The sequence below is a fragment of the Aspergillus caelatus genome (assembly GCF_009193585.1).
Source record: "Aspergillus caelatus strain CBS 763.97 unplaced genomic scaffold BDV27scaffold_447, whole genome shotgun sequence".
NCBI classification, from domain to species: Eukaryota; Fungi; Ascomycota; class Eurotiomycetes; order Eurotiales; family Aspergillaceae; genus Aspergillus; species Aspergillus caelatus.
Genome location: NW_022475710.1, coordinates 1 through 15163, shown reverse-complemented (window position 1 = coordinate 15163; position 15163 = coordinate 1). Strand labels below are relative to the sequence as shown.

Below are 15163 nucleotides of genomic sequence, written 5' to 3'. Positions count from 1 at the left end.
AAAAAAAAAAAAAAAAAGAAAGAAAGAAAGAAAAAAGAAAGAAAGAAAAGAAAAGAAAAACAACAAAAATAATAATAAAAAAAAAAAGGAAATTATCCCAGGACGTCAGCCCTTTGGCATGGAAAAGCAGTCCAGATCTAACTGGTGTTTTCCGAACAGAGTTCGCCTCAGATGGGGCAGAAGGGGAAGTAGCCTGCGAAGTGGCCTGCGAACTTCTAGCCGCACTCCACAAGGTTGGGAAAAACCACGGCTAGGACTTTAATGGATGTGTTTTAAGTCAGGGAGAAAGAAATTGTTCGACATCGACACTGAATGATCCGAGACCTACTGCTGCATGGTCAGAAAAGAGACCTGCCCCGCTCTACTATTTTGGGTCCGCCGGCCTGTACTATTTTTCTGGTTCACCAGGAGGTCCACCACTAAGGCAAAGGCTGAAAGCTAGGTTTCGAGAGCTGACTACTTATTTCTTAGTCTTCCGGCGCCTGGTTCTAGCATAATTCCGCCTAGGACTCAGAAATCCACTTTCTTGCCCTCTTTCTGTTGCATACTAAGGCATTCACTTTTTAATTGCCTCCCTAACATGGCAACGATGGGGCCAGACAAACACGTGAGCGGTCGTCGCTGTCTGCAAAGTCGACGCTCTCGAATCATATTGGGGGTCTTTGTTTTTATTGCCATTCTCGCGGTCGTTATACCTCCGGCAGTCGTGGTCACTCTACGCAAGAAGAACAGCATGGGCCCTAAAGCTAACATCTTCGTTCCTCTCTATGTGTACCCTGCACATGGTGCCTGGGATCCATTGGAAGAAGAGTATGTCCTATTTTCTTTTTTTTTTTTTTACTAAAAAAAATATTTCTTTTGTCTATATGTATTTCTAATTCTTACCTTCATTTCCACCCCCACTACTCCCCCTCCCCCCAAAGGCCGATATGTTCTGGTCCATGAGATATATACACTATAAGCAAGCTGAAAGCCAATTGCATGATGCATGCAAGTGGTAGGCTATAATTTTTGGGGAAAGTAACTAAGCGCCACAGGATCTCTTCGCATCCGGAGGCCAACTTTACCGTTGTGATTAACCCTGCCAGCGGCCCAGGGCCCAATGCCCTGCCCGATGCTAATTATACCCGAGAGATTCCCAAGCTCGCCTCTTATGACAACGTGCGTCTCTTGGGTTATGTCCCTACAACCTGGGCCAAACGCAACATCTCGGCCGTGCGTCGCGACATCGAAACCTACGCAGCGTGGCCGACCAACAGTTCGAACCCTAAGCTCGCGGTTCGGGGTATATTCTTTGACGAAACGCCCCAAGAGTATGATGCCGATGCGTTGTCATATTTGCAAGGGCTCACCTCATTTGTGAAAAGCCTTTCTGGTCTTGGTCCAGACAACTTTGTATGTGTGACCCTTCTCTTTCACCCCTTTGTAACTTTTATTACCGCACGGTATTCATGGTAATTTACATGGGTATCACTTGTTCGATATCTAACATTGGTGTACCTCATGCCCCCGTATCCTTTTCCCCACCCTCTGTGTCTTTTTATTTTTATTTTTTTATCTTTTTATTTTTATTTTTATTTTTTTGCCTCTCGGAAAGTCAATATGGCCTATACCTCCCTTTGATGGCGCTAGGTTCTATTACGGCTTCTGACTACAACCGCGACAATCTCATTGGGTCAATTTAGTCAACTTTGATGCTAATAATGGCTGTCTAGATTGTCCATAACCCGGGAGCAGTTCCAGACTCTCGTTACATGTCTTCCGCTGACTCGACTGTCGTATTCGAAGCAGCTTATGACACCTTCAACGAGCGTAATGGTACGAAGCAATTTGACGTTCTTCCGAAGAGCGATCGTGGTCGCGGTCAGCTCTGCATTGTGATCCACTCCGTTCCGGACGCGGTTGAAGGCTCGAACCTTCGTGATCTCGTCAAGAAGCTTCGCAAGACCGCCGATGAGATTTTCATTACCCACCTGAGCACGGATTACTATGCCAACTTTGGGGGCAAGTGGGGCGAATTTGTCGATTGGATGGCTAAATAATTCATAGGGGCGGCGCTTTTCGAGCATACCTGATGCAACATTGCTTATGATCAAGGCACGACTGGCGTTGATTGATAATATATGCGCCGGCGCTTTCTTTTGTCTGATGGATTGGATTGACTAATCAACTTACGACCTGTCTATACTGTATGAACGTCTATATCCTGTATGATGATTCTATTGGAAATAATACTCTTTGACTTTGGCTGTTGTGGCTATCAAATGATACCTAGAATTGCGATAGAGTTTACGATCGTCAAGATTTCCTTTTTGTTGTCTCTCAGTTTCCCGTGGTCAAAACTCACCTCTGATGGGAGAGGTCTGTGGTAATGTATTGTAATGGTACTTTGTACCGCGGACGGGGTAATTTTCATCTGCCGTCGATACGTATCCTGAGCCCTAGGCCAAGAGACTCGGTCAAGGTCCGCTTCCGAGAAACAGCGGAGTCCCCGTCAGTTCATGTTGGTCATAATTCGAGCCAGGTTCAACTCACTGCGCCCGTATCCTGCATTCTAGTCTATGCAACTAATTATACATTACATTATCATTACTTATGTTGTTGCTCTTTGATCACCACCGCTCTTAGTGTGCATCATGAGGTCGCGGTCTGTGAAACACCAGGTAACTAGAAATAGAAGCTGTACAGTAAGGACTGCCCCGTGCTTGATGTGGCCGGCTGCAATAAGTGTGACACAGTCGGTTTCATGAGCGGGTGAGCGAATTCGAGCCAGTGACTATTCTATGGGGAGGCAGCAATCACCCTATGAGCAAAAAAGCCTGACTCCTAGTAGAGTGGAGGGGAAGGTCGAGTAATGTCCACCGGCTTTCCAGTTTGGTCGATCAAGTGAGGCTACTGAAGAGGCAAAGTGCACGGTCATCTACCTACCCATGGAGACAGCACAGAAACTATGGGATGACCGAAGATGGGATGCGTTCGGAGACCCGAATGTGGTAGTCCGTCTTGGGAGCTGCATTTAGCCTGTCCTATACATTCGTCCCACGGTTGCGCCTAAAACATATACAATCAGTAGTGGACGGATGGGCTGTTCCTTAGGTTATGCTATTCCGTGTCGCTACATCGATTTAGGAACCTGTCTAATCATGCATGGCCAGGTCTGGTTCTTAGTAAGCTAGTAAGACATGCATCTTAGTCTCATTGGGTGTGCTTTGTTCTGCAGTAAGGAAAGGATTAGGGAGAGGGTTAGGTCACCGTTTCTTTCCTTTTCCTTTTCCTCTTCTTTTTTTTTTTTTTTTTTTTCTTTGTCCTTGAAGCAATTGGAGACTGGTTTATTTTATTTTATTCGATATTTTCTAATTTATTTTTTGACACCATGTGCTGACTAGTACTGATCTATAGAATGGATCCGATGACAACGCATCAGGTTCATGGACACACCCAATAGTCAGCGGGAATTACTTTGATGTATGTACATAACCTGTCAGATTATAAGCCGAATCGTAGGTTTACTGTTGCATTCCGGAGTAATAAGACCACGACTAATAACTTTTGTCCGATGGAATTGAGTTATGTCATACTGTGTATACCTGATGTGATCTAAAGTCAGGACTATTTACGCTCAGGTACTGGGGATCCGGAGTAATAATGATATCATGAGGAATGGTTTACTGAGGAGATGTAACCAAGCTTCTAATCTTTCTTTTCAAGTTCGTACCACAAGCGACGACAGAATCGTGGTGAATGACGACAGTGGTCAAGCCTCGGGGAACACCAGCCTCACTGCCTTCCACGTTGGGAAAGATGACCACAATTGGAAAAGGCCTCGGTCTTTGTTGGTAATCCAACTGAAAGGGGAAGCGGCCCATCCAAAGATGGTAAAGGTACCTTAGTAGGTACTTAGTACGGTACCTGATCTGCCGAGAAAAAAAAGAATCCCCTACAGTAGCAACACGAACTGGATAGCTGGCTGCAGAACCAGTTAACCGAGCCATTGATGAGAAGGCATGGAGCGGTCAAACTCTTACCCACCAGCGCTCTGCCGACCATTCCGCACCAACGAGCAAGTGATCGCCAAGGAGCCGGCTGAAATGGGAATTTCAAATCACAGCTGAGTCCTCGCTTGAAGAGAACGGACTCCTTTTTTTTTTTTTTTTTTTTTCGCCTGCGGCTACGTATTCTAACTTTTCAGAACTGGAGCCATTTTTCTCCCTTTAGCGCTGTAGATGGAGTCGTTCCTGACCCACCACCCGCCAATCCATGGTTTTCAGCAACACAGCATCCAGGAACTTCCGCTGAGAACCACTTGAGTACTTTCTTTGGCTTCGGTCCGCCGAAACTTTATCTCCTTCCGATCTGATCAGCTTAGTCGTGGATTTGCCAGTGATGGGTGATTTTCTCGACACGCGCCGCTTGGTACTTTAGCTCCGAGGTCTATCGATTATTCTCCATCGTCCATCGAGTGGACTTCTGTAGTAGTTCTTTGGTTGTGACTAACTAGTCCACTAGTATCCTAGTTCTTAGTCTATGCATTATGCATATCGAATAGCGCGCTTAGGACATCGTCTAGTAGCATCGATGGTACATACTAGAAGTGGCTCACCGGACGAGGGACGGTGACACTGCTTCATTTCTTACTGAACCAACTGTATGTTTCACTGTCGTGTCATTTTCTAATTTTGGAAGACTTCCCTAGCACCTCCTATCGCTACTAGAGCACTATATCTGAAGAGGTACTGCAGAAGTTGGGGGTGGTATTTTTACAATTGATTGGGGTTCAACTACAACCCCCCACTCAAAGTACTCCGTACCGTCGGTATTTTAAATTACAAAGTTGTTGTACGGAGTACCGACAGTACATACTCGTGGTCATTTTCAACAACCGCAATACAATACCATACATACCAATACCTGGCTGATTGATCGGGTACTACTAGTACTTGAGGTAGTAGGAGTGGCTAGTGCCTGGCTCAACCACACTAAGCCACTAGGTAAAAGTAGTCTAAACCGACTAAGTTCAACCAGAAGAAGACCGGGAGGGAAACCCCCGAAGACTCGTACCGAACGAACCCATCCACTCGCGATCAAACACACCTATCCTGCCCTAAATGAAGCTAAAACCACGTGAAACCAGACCAGTCCGCGAAAATCACCTAAGAATAGGCACGGAGGCAAGCAGTGAAAAACACAAGGCTGCAAATCTTGGTCCTGGCGATTCGCTTCCAAGTAAATAGTTGAGTCTAGGTGGGTTCGCGTGGCCGTCTCCAGGTCCAATAAGCCAACGAACACAACCCCCTCCCCCCCCCCCCGACAACCCCTGCCAAACTGTATGTAACAATAATGTGTTAACAGCCCTTTATTCAATGGTATTATTATGATTCCTGCCGGATTTGCGCTGTCTTGCCTAATTCAGGTTGTCTGGTCCGGCCCGATACCACCGAACATGTGGCTTTTGGTCCAACCTCCGCTCCCAACCATGGGTTTTACCGAATGTTACAGCTTTCACAGAATCCATAGAAGAGCCATGGAAGCCTACCAAAACTCCCTTTCCACCCGCTCCCTTGGGACGTCCCTCTCTGACTTTGTTTCAGAAAGTATGGTCCGGTTCCGCTTTTCGTGGCAAAATTCCAACAGTAACAACAAAACAAACCAAACCCCCCCCCCCCAAAAGAGAGGCCAGCCAAGTGGGGGACCCACCCCCTCTGATCTGGCAAGATCTTGGGTCACATCGATGTAGTATCTTGAGTTTCCCGCCTTTTTATTTTTTTTTTTTTCCTTTCCTTTCCTTTTACTACCTTTGTATGCATTATCCTGTTCTTATTGTTCCCTTTTCTCGTAGACGGCCCCCCTCCGCTTCGCACTCCACTTGGTCCCTGGTCCCTGCTCTTTTTGGGTGTTCTTCGGGTTTCAGTCGGATGGTGATCCTTTTAATCGGATTGCCCCGACAGAAGATGGACCTGATCTCTTAGCCGAGATGATCCGGTACCTTTTGAGGGACATGTGTCTCCATTGATGTAAAACTTTGTGTGTATCCTGTTTGGGAAACAGCCGAGGTTCAGCTGGGTACTTGTACTTCATGGCGGGAGGTAGATGGGTCATGGAAGACCTCGGGTCCTGTTGACCGTCGTTTTACAAAGTCTTTTTTTATTCGGTGTTTACGTTTTAGTATTGCCGTTTGGGGCGGCACGGTAAGGTAGGTCATTTGAGTGCTTGAGTGCTTGAGCTATGGGGATCGGTAGTTGGAATGTGTTGGGTTGGTTTTCGTTTGTCATACTTTGTTTCCTTTGTGTTTTGGGTAGAGGATGATCCTACTCCGTATTTTGTTTGTAACCGTGGGGTTTATATTTATAGAGTCGGATGGTGGGAGCGGGTTGAGAGTTATAGTAGGCATCATGTCAAACACGAGTTAATATATATAACGGAGACTTATTGGCTGCCTCTGTGGTTAAACTATGGTCGCTATGCCTGATGAGTTATATATATCGGGGATCACGTGGAATGATTGGATCGGTAGTGTGAAGCATTGACGTTTGAATTAAATGAAAGAAACGAAATGTCAAAGTTAATTAAATGAGGCAGATTACATCATAGTCAAACTATATAGATGGTATGGGGATGATGGAATCCCAATGTCAAACTCCCGGCGCCCTTGCTGATCGAACAGAGTATCTAGATGCTGATCAATTGTGCGACTAGCAGGTCTGGATCCAGTTATCCAAATTCATGTTCTTGATGACCGTCGAGAAATTGGAGGATCCTTCGAAGTCGCAAGCACTCTTCTTCTGGCTTGTGGTGACCATTTGGTTGTTGTTGGTGTCGTCGCCCTTGGGGTACTCAATGTGGAAGACGGGCTTGTTCTTATTGATGAATGCGGCATAGGTGTCGCACTCCTCATATTGCGCGCATTGCTCGTTCACGCTCCACTGCATGTTGTCGATCACTGCGGGGATGATCGCCCCGGCATTCTTCAGGCCAATGGACATATTGCGTGCATGCGCTTCGTTGGCGAGCCACATCATGAAATTCGCCGAATCCTCTTTCTTCATATCGAGACCGTTGTCGTTGTCATAGGCATCAACGTTATCCGGGTCAACTCCATCGCAGTCCTTCTCGACCGCCATATCCAGACGCGACGTCATGATGCTGCGCACGTTCTTGGAGTTGAGGTCAAGCCATTTCTCATCCGGCCATCCATCCAGCGTGTTGCCCATGTCGGAGTCCTTGAACTTGTCCTTGTCGGGCCTCCAGTTCTCGTAGCTCCCAGCGGAGAAGTAGCAGATCACCTTGCGGCCTTGCTTTTGCAGCCCGTTAATGGTGGACTTGTCATTGTTGAAGAGATCAATGTCGTAGATATCCGCGTCTACTGAAGTGTCGTTGAGCGCATACAGAAGCTCAATCTGCCATTTCGTTCCTACGGCCGGCTGCCACTTGGCTGTGGTCACGCCTCCTCCGGTGGTAGGCGGAACCTCGCCTTCGTCTTCCCCTCCGCCCTTATTCAGACCGACTCCCAAACCAACTCCTAGACCAATAGCGAGGGCGATCACGAGAACGACAGAGCCGATAATCAGCATGCGCTTCTTGACGGACCAAGTCTTCCAGCCAGACGCAGCTTGTCCCTTACCCTTCAAGGGCAGCGCCTCATCAATACCTGCCATAATGCAATCGATTTCACAAACAAAAAAATTCCGGTAAAATGAATGACTAAAGAAAGAAATGTTCAAAGAAGGGAATTCTAAGAAAGAAAGAAAGACACGACCTGCGATTTGATTTTCACAAAACCACAGCCGTAAGGTGGGGGGATGATAAGAAAATTTAAAGAGAACCTGAAATGAAGATCAAACGATACGATAATGAAGCAAATGAAGTGGCGTATTCTGGAGTAGAGAACCACAGGGCTCTAAGGCAACCGTTAAATGTATAGGCTAGGAGAGGACAAAGAAATCCCTCTCTCAGCGGTTACACCGAAACTATGAAGTGGCTTGTCCAGAGATTGCGTTGAGGTGATCCGGGGAATCGGATGCAGAGACGCCTGCCCTGGGTTGGAATTAAAGGCAAGTGAATGCCTTACAGACAGCGGCAGTCCCAGTCCAAACAATGGACTCTGCCACAGTGGCTGTTGTTTCGAGGTCACCTGCGGTGCAAACTTACTAATGAATGATGGCTTTCAAAAAAAAGAGGAGAAAGTATATGACAGAGGGAGAGGATGAGAAAACCCGGGAGCCTAGCGTTGTGACTATTGCAGTTTCGCCTCCGCGATCTTCCATCAACTCTTCTTTTTTTTTTTTTTCCCCCCCCTTTGAACCCTTAGGCGCCAATAAGGGTTCTGGACTCAGGGTCTACAGGCTGGAGCACCATGATTATGTTTGGGGTCCAGGTTCGAATCACATCACCAGTCAAAGAAGATGACAGTAATTTTTTTTTTTTTCCTTTTGCTGATGAGTACTCCGTAGTAAGTCTGCTAACAATTGTTACTTGGTTCTAAAAAGCTACCCGCTGGCATAACCATGGGAATTCAACACGGGCTGTCCTACAGGACTAAGTACTTTGGCACGAGATTAGCTTATGACAATCGTCCCTCAGCAAAAAAGTGAAAAGAAAAACCTTAACACAAAAGAAGGGACCAGAAAAAGAGCATTGACAAGGATCGCTGACTAACAGATTGCTTAACTAACCCCCAAACAGTAGATTTCTTTTTCTTTGCGTGACTGGTTTTTTACTGATTTTTGGCTCCTTTTTCTTCCCGATTGTCCGCCGGCCTGGAACTCTGCCAATCACTCTTCTTAGCGCCTTACGAGGATCCGAGTCGAATCTGATCAATCCACTGTTTAATCCACGGACACTAACCCTTAACTCCCGATTTAATGTGGGCCGAGTGGTATCGTTACCCCTCGGTTTTGGCATACACGGTCTGTTACATACCTCCCGTAACTTTTATTTGCAAAATTCTCAATACCAGAAAAGTGTACCTGGTTTTCTTCCTCATGCATGAATAGTACAACAAATTGAAGCCACGACAAGCCTCTACGCCCTGACTCAGGTCATCAAATCTATACAAAATGGTCCGCGTCTCGTATAGAATCTAGCCTGAGACTAGTGAACCGAGCCGCAACACATGCCCAGCATCAACTTGACGGCTTTAAGGTACCGGATGACATAAAACATGGCCCAGGCCAGTGTACTAAACTGAAGATGGATGGGACCTCGGGTTTTAGTTGTGGGATTTATCAACAAGGTTCTCCACCTACCGAAATGAAGGATATTCTATTCTTTGTTTCTCCACTACCACGTTTCAGTGGCGCGGAGGAACCGATCATCAATTATTTTCTTCTTTCCCAACACGGTGTTGGCCGATGCGCTCTTCTCAACCAATCGCCAGGATTTCCCTTCCTTCGATTAGGTCTTAGGACTAAGAGGGCGTTTAGGAGACAATATCCCTTTACCCGAGACTGTCTACAGGTTGTCAGCAAAGTGCCAAGAAGAGTTTGATTCAGTGATCCAGTTGTCATCTGAGGGACTAGAAGGAAGGCTCTATTTTCCCTCGGCCGTCGGCCGGTAGGATTGTGAGCATTCAGCGCGTCTTTGGACCAGTCACACTCCGCCAGCGCAGAGCTTTTGGACCCTGGCAGTTGGTTGAAGCTTGTCCTGCAGCACAGTTACTGCCGTTATTGGAGAAGTGGGCGTGGGGGAAGGCTACTACCGTGTCTGCACATACATACATATGTAGGGTATTACATCAATTCGGAGGAATTAAATTCCAATAATTCAAACAAGTAAGGAAACAGCCAAGATGCCCGGCTGCGACGGCATCTTCCGACGTCCAACACCTAGACCGCTCTCGCCACTGTATGACCCGACTCGACTTTCTCATCATACATGATCAGGTCATATTATAGCTCATAGTTTTGGTTTCTAGTAGATTCAGTCTCGACCTCGCCCCCGCCCCTCTCGGCTCGAATACGAGAAAAAGCATACGATCGAGATTATTCCTCCGAGTCATGTCTGATGCAAGAATGACACACTTGGCACTATCTAGTCTCCAGTCTAGTGGTAAAGAAAGCACAGATATAGAGTTCGTTGTACATACGTGTCTGTGTGTACATACTAATGTGTATGTGGTATGCTGTGTCATGTACGGCGACAGGAACAAGACAGGACAAGGGGTATTGGGAATTAACTTATCTTTTGAATTTGTTTTTTTCATTTTTTAGTTTTCATTTTTTTTTTTTTGGCACTCCATATGTCAAACTGATACGATTACCAAATATATGACGTTCCCAAAGTTAAACCCCGATAAAGTCTCATCCAGTAATTATCAATCACTGGTCCTTGTGTTCTTTTAGATGAGGATTAGATTAGGGTTGAACTCTGTTGTTGTGGAGTTGGCAATGGAAAGGAACTTAATAACTACTTACTCCAGACTAGTTTTGATGCCAGTCAAGTGTCAGACCATCCTTGGAGGGGAACTAACTAATGCGGCCAATCAATGCTTATAAATCGTCCTTGGGCCTTTTTGACAGCTTATCAATTTAATATAAATTGGATACACCCTACTGTTGGGGGAACGACTAGACTAATTTTAGAGGTCGCTTAAAACCCTAATGAGGACAAGGATCAAAACAGGAAAATATTTGTTCTGGGATATCAAATCACGGATCCTGCCAAGTCCGCCATGTCTCACTTTCGTTGGCATCCCGCCCTCGACGTATGAGGTGAGGGGAGGCGCAATGGTTGGAAAGAAAATAGCAACAGGTGTTTTTAGGCCGGGTCATTCAATGTGGCGGATTGAATTAGTTGATTAATTGGGAAAGGTAGATTTATCATTTTTTTTCTTGTTGTCGGTGTATCTTCGGATTTGGGGGCGGAGTGTGGAATGTTGGGGGTTAGTACTGTGAGTCAGGGGGGTGGGGAGTTTCTGTAGAAGAACATCAATTGATCTTGGAATATGTGGGTGGATGATTTCGGGAGGGGCAGTCCAGTTTGCAACTTGAAGACGGTGCCTGGCTGAGAGGATAATTCCCCGTTTGGGTTGTTGCTGGTGGGTTGGCTGTGTGTGTGTGTGTGTTTGCTTTTTGCGGGCGGGAGGATGTACGAGATTTTCATTGCGACGCAGGCTTCTTCTCAAGGATTGTCTGTATTTAGGTAGGTACTATGTATATATGCATGTATAGTTATGTATGTATATATGTACCAAATATTCATTTATTTCTCCCCCCTATTCGAAATCGCTACACGAAACCCATTAATAACATTAGATATTATGGTCCAGGGAACCCTTTCAAAGCCCTTCCATAATTCAATATCGTTCAATCCATTTACAAGGGAATAGGAGTTGAGAGAGAGAAAGTGACGGGGGATCCCGACAGCTGCACCCAGACGGTGAGTGGGTCACTGCCGTACTGTTCGGTGGTGAAGCCCTTGGTGTCGGTGGGGGCGACAGGGAAGCTGACGGGGATGGGGGCATTGCAGGTGTTGTCCTTGGCGGTCAAAGTCACGCCAGTAATCTGCTTGTTGCCGATGGTGTACTGCAGGGAGTAGTTGCACTGATCACGGTTGTAGCGCTCGAGGAAGTTGGCCGACATCTGGGTTAGTTAGTTAGCAATGGCGGGGTTTTGCGAAGGAGGGTTTCCAAGATTTCTATAACTTACCTCCTGGTGCGTGATGGTAACAATGGGCCAGTCTACCAGACGCACGAGTTCCTGCACCATGGTTTCTACCCACGCTTGCATAATTGACCATTGGCCACTTTCGCCGTTGATCTCAACCCGGCCAACGCCAACATTGCGAAGATTGGCCTGATGGAACATGTAAGGATCGCGATGAAGACCGAAGAGATGGCGCATGGTGTCGGCCTTCTCGGTCGCGAGCAGGTCGCTGAAGTCACCGCTGCCGGCGGAGGTGTCAATCCATTCCTGAACGGTACAGGCAGGGGTATCGCAGTTGTAGTAGATGCGAGTGGCCCAACGAGGGTTCACCTGCATACCATCGAATCCATCCGATGCGAAGGTAGTGAAGTAAGGCCACATGCTGTTCTGCTGGTTGAGGAGCGGTGTGCGAGTGTTATCACCAACACAGTTGGTGATGCCGTTTTCGTACCAGGCCCGCAAGGCATCGCCGTTGTGCAACCCAGTGATGGCGGGAGGGATGATACCGTTGGATGTGAAATACTTGGCATCATAGAAACCGCTCTGTCTCAGCCAAGCCTGGTTGAAAGAGATCTCCCGCTTAACGTCGTTGTAGGTGGCATTGTTCTGCTCCTCATGAGTGAAAGTGTGAGAGATGTGACCATATTTGTCGCGGTTAGCAGGGGTGGTCCACCAGATGAAAAGATCGTCCAACTTAGTGCACTCAGTAGTCCAGTTGTACTCGGTCTGGTCCTTGGGCCAAAGGTCAGTGCCAGTGCCTAGAGGCTTCTTGAACTCCATAGGAGTATCAGGGGGCGAGTCGTATTCAATGCCACCTCCGTTGCAGACATCGGCATCCTTGCCAGCAGCGGACTCGATGACACCGTTGCCATTGTGTCCGACCTCAACAAAGTAGGAGCTACCAGCGTTCATCTTGGCGTTGATGGTCGGAAGCCAGCTAGAGATACCATCCATATCTTCGGTGGTAATACGGAAAGCCGTTCCATTGGGGTGGTAGATATCGGTTTCCAGGAACATGTCATCAATCTGGGTGTTGAGGTTGACGCGACGGTGGCCAGCGTAGAGACCCCGAGTGAGCCAGTTGATCCATGCGTGCTGCAAGTAGTTGGAAGTTGCACTCCAGGTGGTGTCAAAGGACAAGAAGAAAGCCATTTGCTGTCTGCCATTGAAGTTGTTGATGACTGCAGCAGTAGTCTCGCTGCCGTAGTTACCGTTGGCGGCGAAACGAGCAATTTCCTTGGTGGTAGCAGTATCACTAACTGTGGCCGGGTAGTGCCACAGGCCTGTCGTACTGACACCAGCACCGGTCTTCAGGCCGGCTTCCTTAAAGTCACTGACGTCCGAGAAAGAAACAAGCTGCTCCACACCGGAGTCGCAGCATCCTCCACCCACGGCAGAGGCACCGTAGTTGGGTCCCGGATAGACATCATACTGCACCATGCGTACACTATACTCGAGCTGATAGGCATAGAGTTGATTCCATTGGTCGGTAGTCAGAGCGCTCTGGAAGCCTTGGGCACCATAGTCGTAGCTGACCTCGCTCGCAACGACGATACCTCCAAAGTTTCCTCCGGAGGTGCTGTTCAGCTCGGGCAGGGTAGCACCGGACTGGGGAACGAGCAAGGTAGTGAAAGGAATACCATAGCCATTGAGGCCCGACGTAGCCACATTAGCAGCAGCTGTGTCCTTCGCAATCACCAAGATGTCACCCGCGACGTTACCGTTGGTAATGGCCGAAGCGGAAGGTGTTGCGGAAGGAATGATACTCGACGAAGGAGTAGGAATTAGAGACATTGTGCTGGAGGCACTCACAGGAGTGCTGGCAGAAACGCGTGTGCTAGTAAACGAAGGTAGAGAGGTTGAAGTGGAGGAAGCGAAAGTAGAAGAAGTAGTGGTAGTAACGAAAGACGATGACCCCGTGACAAGAGGGGAAGAAGGGAACGACAGGACCGACGAAGTAATGCCGGGAAAGCTGGTCGTGACTCCAGATGTGCGTGAGGGAGGCACAGGAGCAATCACACTTGGGATACCTTCAGGCCAAACACCTGGGGGAGTGTCGCAAGTTATAAGTCCGAAGTAACAGCCAGTTCTGAGTAGCCACGGCAGAACCATTGGAGGCTGGTCCAGGTTCCTGAATGGGCCCTGGGGGGGTGGGTATGGAAACAGACAAGAAAAAGATGCAGAGATTGAGGGCGAATGATAACGAATGACAGTGTGGACCTGTTGGGATCCAATCCACGAGAATACCTGCTGATCGACAAATCCTGTAGGTCGATGCGGGCACAATCACATTATATACATCGGTTTTCTATAGCGGAAGTCGGGAGCTTCAGAGCCTATCGCTCTATGCAGAAGCTTTCAAATCTTCTGTGTTCACCTTGAAGGAAGCTCCACTATAGGACCACCTGGTGTATTCACGGACTTCTGTCGGCTACGGAGTTATTCTTTTTTTTTTTTTTTCTTTCTATACTTTTACTTATTTTAATTGGACTCAGATTTCCTGTAAACCCTAAGAGGCTAAGTTTGCCGAAAAATAGAAGGGGTTAATAAAAAAATAAAAAATAGAAATAAAAATAAATATCAGCCAAGAATCGACCGATTGGAATCGATTCAGTTCACGGAGGCGATAGAGTAAAAGCCGATGGCTTGCATGGGTGGAAATTGCATTAAGACAAAATAGGTTGAGTACGCCATCGCTTCCCAGTCAGCATCGTGGATATTCCCTGCACTAGTCAATGGGCAACCAGGGAAGGAGAGAAGCGATACGGAGTTGCTCGTAAAACATTCGGCCATGACCCGGAAGCAGTGGGCTGAGCCGCTGCGGAAGAGTTGATACCATTGCCAAGATACTGTCTAGGCAAAATCGGATTCCAATTAGTAAAGGGTCTCCATGGCCTGAATTGGAGCCTCAGCGTCTCAAGAGGCGATAAACTGGATGAAAGGGGCCAGCTGTGGGGTATAAACGAGAAGGAAGTTGGAAAGAGGAAAACGAGAACGGATTTCATGGATCAAACAGTCGGAGAAACCTTGTCGGCTCCATGCAGGCTGACTCGTATTGATTGATTCCCAATTATTTTGTACTAGTCGACACAATTTTAGTGTGAAGAGGATTTTCGGCTTGTGTTGATGGTCTCTAGGCTAACGGGTGGTTCAACTAACCTCAAAAAAGTTGGTTCAGGTACGGCGGGAATACTGTAGTAGGTACCGACTGTGGCTAGTGTGGTACATACATACAGTACCGAGTGTCATGAAAATCATCGTAATACGATTCAACCCGAAATACAGTCAATCATCAAAGTAATCTTTTGCAAAACTCCATCCATACCGTACAATACCGATTGAACCTTAGGATCACCACCACACTTAACCCTGTTTGGATCATATGCATCTCCGCCCCGCTATCCAACTTTTTATTTTTGTGATCCTCGTACGTAGGTTATTAATTTATTCAATATTTTTATTTTTACCTTTTTTTTTATCCTTTTTTTTTTTTTTTTTTTTTTTTTTCCTTTTTCTCCATGGTC

The 15163-nt window shown here is 47.0% G+C and overlaps 5 protein-coding genes across 5 annotated transcripts; 1 reads left to right on the top strand and 4 right to left on the bottom strand.

Moving 5' to 3' along the window:
• Positions 1–580: 580 nt before the first annotated feature.
• On the top strand, positions 581–2042 carry BDV27DRAFT_164472 (spherulation-specific family 4 protein; the record flags this gene model as incomplete). Its single annotated transcript, XM_032073698.1, has 3 exons — positions 581–810; positions 1038–1395; positions 1716–2042. The coding sequence occupies 3 exons, from the start codon at positions 581–583 to the stop codon at positions 2040–2042; spliced, it is 915 nt and encodes a 304-aa protein (XP_031920572.1).
• Positions 2043–6577: 4535 nt separating this feature from the next.
• BDV27DRAFT_85026 (endo alpha-1,4 polygalactosaminidase) lies at positions 6578–7888 on the bottom strand. Its single transcript, XM_032077774.1, has one exon. It carries the CDS (start codon positions 7650–7652, stop codon positions 6690–6692), a length of 963 nt encoding a protein of 320 aa, XP_031920571.1. The 5' UTR covers positions 7653–7888; the 3' UTR covers positions 6578–6689.
• A 2683-nt stretch (positions 7889–10571) lies between these two features.
• On the bottom strand, positions 10572–11118 carry BDV27DRAFT_139241 (uncharacterized protein). The gene has a single exon (XM_032069413.1). The coding sequence runs from the start codon at positions 11095–11097 to the stop codon at positions 10891–10893; it is 207 nt and encodes a 68-aa protein (XP_031920570.1). The 5' UTR covers positions 11098–11118; the 3' UTR covers positions 10572–10890.
• Positions 11119–13964, bottom strand: agd3 (putative extracellular serine-rich protein). The gene is made up of 2 exons (XM_032069412.1): positions 11643–13964; positions 11119–11576 (listed from the first exon to the last, which is right to left on the bottom strand). Exons 1-2 carry the CDS (start codon positions 13749–13751, stop codon positions 11310–11312), a joined length of 2376 nt encoding a protein of 791 aa, XP_031920569.1. The 5' UTR covers positions 13752–13964; the 3' UTR covers positions 11119–11309.
• A 264-nt stretch (positions 13965–14228) lies between these two features.
• BDV27DRAFT_139238 (uncharacterized protein) lies at positions 14229–14761 on the bottom strand. The gene has a single exon (XM_032069411.1). It carries the CDS (start codon positions 14642–14644, stop codon positions 14372–14374), a length of 273 nt encoding a protein of 90 aa, XP_031920568.1. The 5' UTR covers positions 14645–14761; the 3' UTR covers positions 14229–14371.
• Positions 14762–15163: the final 402 nt, after the last annotated feature.

What these genes read in the sequence shown, in the direction of transcription:
- BDV27DRAFT_139241 (XM_032069413.1), bottom strand. Translation starts at nt 11,097, where the DNA reads ATGAAAATCTCGTACATCCTCCCGCCCGCAAAAAGCAAACACACACAC.
- agd3 (XM_032069412.1), bottom strand. Translation starts at nt 13,751, where the DNA reads ATGGTTCTGCCGTGGCTACTCAGAACTGGCTGTTACTTCGGACTTATA. An exon ending in TTACCATCACGCACCAGGAG is followed by an intron (nt 11,577 to 11,642) that starts GTAAGTTATAGA and finishes TAACTAACCCAG; the next exon opens with ATGTCGGCCAACTTCCTCGA.
- BDV27DRAFT_85026 (XM_032077774.1), bottom strand. Translation starts at nt 7,652, where the DNA reads ATGGCAGGTATTGATGAGGCGCTGCCCTTGAAGGGTAAGGGACAAGCT.
- BDV27DRAFT_139238 (XM_032069411.1), bottom strand. Translation starts at nt 14,644, where the DNA reads ATGAAATCCGTTCTCGTTTTCCTCTTTCCAACTTCCTTCTCGTTTATA.